At 32.3% G+C, this 8057-nt stretch overlaps 1 protein-coding gene across 1 annotated transcript; it reads right to left on the reverse strand.

Annotated features, from left to right (window-relative positions):
* Positions 1–2157: 2157 nt before the first annotated feature.
* Positions 2158–2899, reverse strand: LOC145109391 (uncharacterized). The gene has a single exon (XM_079046527.1). It carries the CDS (start codon positions 2851–2853, stop codon positions 2359–2361), a length of 495 nt encoding a protein of 164 aa, XP_078902653.1. The 5' UTR covers positions 2854–2899; the 3' UTR covers positions 2158–2358.
* Positions 2900–8057: the final 5158 nt, after the last annotated feature.

Here is an 8057-nt window from a genome sequence, read left to right on the forward strand (position 1 = left end):
AATGTCTATACATGGATCAAGCACATGAGAGATAAATGCCAAATTAGATGGATAGATTGGTGTGTGAACCCTTTTATTTCTATGTAACTATTTCTCACTCAACCCCTGCTGTACTCTCACCCTCCTAGCAGCTTGTTAGGAGTTGGTATTGCTTTTTGATTTAATATAATTATTTGCCGTTTCCAAAAAAAAAAAACAAGTTACAAAGTTCTTAGTACAAATTAATTATGCATAAATATCATTAACACTTGCTAAAAGTTTGAAGAGTTGAATTAAGAAATGTTATTTAGAAATTTAATTTGAAGCAAAATGACAATTTTAAAATATTAAATTCATCTATATAAATTAATTTAAATTTCTTAAACTAGACACTGATATTAATTAATTTACATTAAATGTATACACAGACAATATGAATATAATGTCTAAATATAAATATTTTATTTAACGGTGATAATTTTTTTATTACATAATAACTAACAATAACATGTAATAATTATTTTTCATAAGAAAATTATTTGTCAAAAGAGTTATTTATCGTCGTCGTTTTGTGCGGATACATTTTTAGTATATATATATATATATATATATATATATATATATATATATATATATATATATATATATATATATATATATATATTTGCATTAAACTTAAACGACATGACATTATTGATGTATAACTTATACCGAGGATGTGATCTCATAAGAAAATTTTTGCATCTTATAAATTATTCTATATATATATATATATATATATATATATATATATTAAATCTAAAGGAAGTTAGCAATAGTAACTTTGATGTCTTTAGGTTTTTGCCACAAATGTTTAGTGAATTTGACACTTTTAGTCCTTAAAGTGAAAACTTTTACAATTTTGTGTTTTGATTAAGTTTTTGTGCTTTTAGGGTTTTGCCACAAGTCTTTAGTAACTTTGACACTTTTCGTCCTTGAAGTGAAAAGTTTTATATTTTGGTGTTTTTGCCACAAATCTTTAATGAAATTGACACATTTCGTCCTTATAGTCAAAACTTTTACATTTTGACATAAAAAACACCAAAAACCTCCTTTAGAATTTTGCCACCATATTTTCTCAACTTTGACAACTTTTACATTATTGCCACAACATTTTTGGATTTTCTCTACCAGTGTCCCTTCATTTGGTTGTCGTACACTTTGGACATCTAATTTTAGGAGTTGTCGACTTTCTCTCCTATTTGCGGTGATTTAAACTTTCAGCACGTGTTTTTTAAAGTTTGCCGATTTTCTCCATATTACCCCAAAAGCGGCGTAGCCGCGAGTTCTTTGCTAGTTATCATTAATTCCATTATTAATAATTATCATAATAATAATAGTATTTAAAAAAAAAAAAAAAAAAAAAAAACGTTACGCGTGAATATTTGGATAACAAATACCAAAGTATATTGTCGTTTGCATGAACATCACATATCTCCCATATCCATGGGAACCAGCTGTATGAGATTGTACGTATCGAAAATCTCAACAAACCAATCAGTTCATCAACAGTTCCACACCATGCATACGTACATCCGAATCATAACTCAGCCTCAATTAATCCCAATACCCATTTCTCTCAATTTCGATAAAAAGACCTACCTACCCCTCCATCAAAAACACACTTACACCTACCCACTATGTGTATTCATTTACACATTATTTATAGTTTATACTTAATACATAATACAGTCTCATTACCCTTAAATATTTGGCCTACATGCATGCATACAGCTGTATCGACAATGAAGTTTAATAAAAGCCATTTGTTGTAATCACTAGCTATATAATTAAACAGTAGCCTTAATTCCTTTCCTACCCTTGACAGATGCCATAATTAAATACACATCGACAAAAAGCTCTTGTTTGGATATTATGGATATTATTCACTGAATTATCATTAATGTAACGTGCCTACCAAACAAGAAATTATTTATTCTTGCAATCCAAGCAACTTGAATCATATTTTATGGTCCACTCTTTAGAGTTTCAAATCATGGATATCTTTCGTTACGTATATAAGTAATTATATATATAAAATGTCGAGATTTGTATATATGCGTACCTAATGAAATAAATATGTTGTGTTTACTTTTTTAATGAAATGGAGATTATAAACAACCCACTTTAAGGGTAAAATTGGAAGGAAACCCTAAAAATGGAAAGACTTAAAATGGCGGAAGAGAAAAAAGTACACTTCCGAATGTGAACTGCCTCGTGATAAAAGCAATCCATAGATCTCGCTACAAGAATCACCCTTACTTTCATACACTATTTACAAACATTGCCATTGGCATTCATTTTCATTTTTCATTTTTCATTTTTTCAACCTATTGAAATCTACTCCGGTATAGCACTCAACATTGCTGAAAAGTTTCGTCTTCTTCCACTACCACCGCCGCCGCCGCCGCGTCTTACGCCACCCCTCCTGTTTCCTGTCTCTAAAACACCGGCATCCGCCACCCGACCCGAACTCTTGGTATGACACTTCTCCCCAGACGTAGTAAAAGACACGTTTTTCCGGCGACAACCACCCAATGCAGAGCTGGCTTTCACGGCCAATGCCGCCATTTCCTCCGGTTGAAGCGGGTGTCGCAACCGGCTCAACGGAAGCGCGAAATAAAGCTGACCAAGTTGAAGCTCGTCGTCGTCGCTAATGGCGGAAACCACATCATCAAATTCCATCTCGTCGGAGTTACAAATGAAGGTGGATGGATTCTTTTGTAGAACGTATGAGACTTTTACCGGGTACGAAAATTCCTGTAACCTGCCGTCGTGTGATATCAACTTCGCCGTCGCCACCGACGTCGATTCGTAAGAACTGCAAATACCCATGATGATGATTTGGAAGAAGAGGGAGGTGGATTGGGTGAGTGTAGTGGGATGAGAGGTATATATATAGGAGGGATAGGAGTAGCCACCTTGTGGAAGGGCAAAGTTGTAATTTCAGAGGTTGAATTTTATGAAGTTGATTATAAAGGGAGCATAGGTAGGACCTACGCAAGCTGTAAGATGTGGATGACAGCGGTGGAGGTGTGTCCTTAAACATAAGACCATGTTTTTTCAATAAATTACGAAATCAGGGACTGATATGTCGTTTTATGGATCTTCGTTTTTACTGTTCTATATGTCCTTGTGTTTTAATGCATGGTAAATTGTTCTGTTAATTCAGTAAAATTTGGAGAAAAAATTCTTATATTTTTTTGTTTTTATTTGAAAAATAAGTACAAAATATGAATTTAAAGATAAACAACCAATAAAGGGATAGTTTGTTGATTTTCTATTTCATATTAAACCTTTAGTTTTTTTTTTCTTAAACAAGCATTTTTTTCCAAGTTTGTCTCTTTTAACATGTTTATTTGTAATCTTTTGTATTTTAAAACAAAATTGGAAAACACTTTCAATTTTTATCTAAAAAACCTTTAAATTTAACAAAATTTTGGAATCTAATTTCAATTTTCATTATTCCTGGGTTATATACGTTTTCAATCCTAATCCTAAAAGTGATTTGATCTATAATAATGTTATTATATTTGATTAAGAATTAATTTTTTTTTCTATTTGAACCAACTTTTTGATTTTGCCTCATAATTCTTATGTTTTTCTTGTTAAAGCTTATAGTGTTGAAAATGGTTTCAATATTAAAATATATAAAAGACATTTGATTTCTTTGAAGCAAAGAGAGACTATCATATTTTATTCTTGTTAGCAAATATGCATGTTAAAATCTATTTGTAAAATGTTCCAATATTATAACATGTGAAAAAAATGGTCTAAGTTGACTTGATAGCTTAGATTGTTTTAAGAAACAAACTGAAAGTCAATTTTCGAATACACATATAGGTTTCGAATATAACCTAAGTTTTTATGTTTTCTCCATCAGAAACATTATCAAATCAGACAAGATAACACAATCTACAGCGTTGAACATCCTGTAAAACAGATTTTGATATGCATTTTATCAACAATAATCGAATATGATTTGTTCTTTTTGTTTTGAAAAAATAGAATGATTTTATGCTTTTTTAACACCATAAATATCATCAACTAAGAAAAAAAAATGAGAACTATAAGCCAAAATGAAAAGTTGGTTTATAAGAATATTTTTGTCAAATAAATATAATGACTTTTTTTTAAAAAAAATGAAGGGTTTTCATTAAAAAAAGTTGTTTAAAACTGGAAAACTGTCAATAAACCCGCTAAAACCAAATTGAAAAAAAAAAATTAAAAACATATTTTGAAAAAATTAAAACTTAAAACGAAAAAATCTCAATATATTGTATCGTTTTATGTTCTTAACCATTTAATCATTCATTTAACTGTTAGTGAGTTGCTTTGGAATGAATTGTTTTGAATTGGACTTTTTTTGACAAGATTAGAATGTATCCATATAAGTATTTATGACCTGATAATGTATTTTAACATGCAAATAATGTCTTAAATAACAAAATAAGATATCAATAGTTTTTTTTTTAAGAGAAAAAACCCACAGAATATAAGAATCTTTCTGGAAAAAAAAATTTGTTTTTGATTTTCATGTAAAAGCTAAAAACGTAAGGTCCTTCTTGAAATTTAATGAAATTGGTAAATTGCAATGGACCCACAATATAAATAAACTTTATATAAATCTTTTCGATTAAGAAATCCCTTTTAAAAGGGGGAATATAATACAAAAATGTTACTAAAAACTAAGGGCTCGAGGCAAAAGTGCACTTTCATCCCTTACAATTTTTAAAGTACACACAGAATTTGAAAACTTTTTATTTTCTTGTGGTTAATTTATTGAATGGAAATCGCCCCCATTATTTGGTGCAACTTTATATTGTTGGATCTTATAACTGGATCATTTTATTAGTACTTTAATTTCAAAGCTCCTACTTTTAGATTTGGACCACTGTGATTATTGTTTGTGGTTATTTAATTTTGATATTTTAACTATTTTTATGATTATTTTGATATGTTGTCGATTCTTAAAGTTATGATGCTGATTATTTGGTTTCGTAAAATATATATTCGTATTTTTAATCATTATAATATGAAGGGGACGAGAAAATAATATGGCTTAAACATGTGATTAATTGTATCTATGGATTTAGTGTTTATTTGAAGTCTTCATATTAATTCAGAAAACATGGGTGTTCTCGAAGCTTTTTGTTGAGAAAATATAATAAAAAAGTACAAAATAAAATTTTCAATTTTATGGTTGGAGTAGAACACCATATGTGTTCATGACATACCATTATATATCATTATTCCCGCTCATGTCATCGTTTGTTCTTAACATTTGATCATTAGTTTCTTGTTCATAACAAGTGGTCCGAGCTAGAGCTAAATGTAACTTTGTTAAAATGGATGTCTATTCCATTTTTAAAAGTAAAAATTTATTCTGAAAATTGGGGCGTACAAGTTGGTATCAGACCATGGTTTGTGGGATTTTGATGAACACTCATGATATTCCAAACTCAAATTATGAATATGAGAGTTTTTATAAACCTTTTTGGAAAAGATTCATTTCAAGAGAAGAAAAAAGAAGATGCGATGTGTACAGTTAATCAGAACTTGAAAAAAGTGATCTTCCAAAGTATTCGTACTTGTTTATATGTTGTATTTGAGTTGTTGTAATATGTGTTATAGGATGATGTGTATGCTATAAAGTTAGGCTAAGGATCTACTCAGGATTGCATGTTAGAGTGCCTGCTTAGGAGAGATGCCTTTTTGTGTGTGGTATATGATCTGTTAGAGATGAATGATAGTGTGTATGCTGGGGATCCTCTGGAATTGTGTGTTAGAAATGCATGATCCTTATGATGCTTTACTGCTTATTGGTTTCTGCTCGAATGTTGCTTGCTTTGTGCTAGGTGAAACCTATATTGATGTTAGTTAACTATTAAGTGAATACGTTAAGTTTCATGCCATGAAGATTAAATAGTTTTAGAATGTTTGATTTGGACCTTTTGCGCAGCTCTTGTTTTAGTCCAACCTTTGTACTGCAGGATATTTCAGTCGAATGATTGTTTAATCCTTGTTGCATGTAATTGTATTCATAAGATAGTTAGTTAACATTGGTAAAAATTTCTTTCGCAGCTGATAACAGGTTGTAGTGAGTATTCCTAGCGACCTTAGAAGAGTGATAGAGTGTGCTGGTGTGAGGACTTGGGTATGAAGAAATCTAAGGTGGGAATCTAGGCAGTTTGTGGTGGATTTGCTAAGCATATGGTTGTGCTGGTACACCTAACAGTGATGAAGTTCTTATAAAAGTGGTAAATTATTCTAGTATGTGCCTATGTGTGAGAAGAATCCTAGAGGGAGAGTCTAGGAAGAGCGGTAGTGTGTGCCTATGGGAGCATGGGTATCTGCGGTTAATAGTGGTCATCTGTAGTGACTTGGGAACTTTGAGACAATTCTTGGGACACGTACGGATAGGTATGGAAGGTAATATAGGCACGTACTAATGAAAACACAGGATCCGTACGAGGATCAGTAAGGGTTGAAAGGGTTTCTAAGGATCTAGTGGAGGGTAGATAGTGTGGTTTAGCACTAGCACTAATTGTAGTCGTCTCTGTCGCTGTCGGCCTGTCGGTGATGGGTTTTGCGCATTCTAACACTCCTAAGTGTACATGCAACCCTAAATACCTTGGATCTATGTTTTCTCTATTATACATGCAATTATGAACTTTCCAAGGTATTACCCTATCTAGCATACAATACTTGATACTTGGGTAATCAAATGGATAGAATACATACCTTTGTTTGATGCAGCTTGTCTCCATGAAGCTTGAGTGCCTAGTGCCCCAAGTGTGACACCTCAAATGGTTCACACAACACCAAATGCACATGGAATGACTTGAGAGAAATGGAACACTCCTTGAAATCGTCTAGCCCTCATATTCACATATTAGTGCACGATTTCTTGAGCCATGGGATTCTTTTATATGGTGGCTATTAGGGTTACACCATGTAACTCATAACTTTACCCATTCCTTATGCTCCATGGATTTTAACCTCCATGGAGTATCCATGGGTCACCCCATGGACTTAGTCCAACATAAAAAATCTTGGATCACAAGCCCACATATATAAGAATGAATGATTTACACAATCAACCCATATATTTAATTAGTCTCCTTTTGATCACTTAATTAATTCCAAATTAATTCTTGATCAATACTAATTAAATAACCTTATTAATATATTAGAACTTATAATATATTAACCAACCTTAAGTGTTATTTCTCTCATTATAGTCTATCCAAATGCATGATGCCATGCAACCCAAATGGACCATGCCGGGTCGGGTCAAGTCTTACCAATTATAGTTATGGACTTAGACATTAATCCAACAGTCTCCCACTTGGATAAGTCTAAAACTATTATTGCTTATGACTTCAGGAACCGATCAGCAATCGTAGCTCTCAAAAGCTTCTGTCGAACTCTGACCTTGTCGATGAACTCTGACCTTTGTCAATGACTTGTCCATTAGATAAGGGATCATATATTCCTCCATTCTAGATATCATATGGACTGAGACATGGATTATCAATCATTCTCTCTGTCCATTTGTTGTTTCCCGATTTCCGATTCATGATGACTGACTGATTGAACAAATCAAATCAGTCCTGGCTTGGCCAAGCACTCACATGTATCATCTTTAAATCATCGAGGGGCCCACATATATCGCTTTTATCCCGAAGGTAAAAGGAATGGATAAACTTCGACTCATATGGCTTGTTCTACTACTTCTTGAATCATACACAAAGGCACGTTTTATAACATCGAGTTACCGAATGCATTTTCGTGCAATCAATGTACAACCAACTCATAGTAACAACTCATATCTCTAGGTTTGAAGAATATAAGATATTATTGTCTCATGATCACTCGTGATAAAATCCATGAAGTGATTCAAATGAGCGCGAGTTGAATCCAATACTCAGAACTTATGAGCACTCATGAGTGTTGTAGCACCACTTTGTCCACCAACTTGGACCTCTACAAACCAACCCATGACAGTCTTGATTCATATCTACTTCCAACATATG

Source organism: Lactuca virosa, chromosome 4, assembly GCF_052849685.1.
Source record: "Lactuca virosa cultivar CGN04683 chromosome 4, Lactuca_virosa_CGN04683_v6, whole genome shotgun sequence".
Taxonomy (NCBI): domain Eukaryota; kingdom Viridiplantae; phylum Streptophyta; class Magnoliopsida; order Asterales; family Asteraceae; genus Lactuca; species Lactuca virosa.

Coding starts and splice junctions, on each gene's coding strand:
- LOC145109391 (XM_079046527.1), bottom strand. CDS start 2,853: ATGGGTATTTGCAGTTCTTACGAATCGACGTCGGTGGCGACGGCGAAG.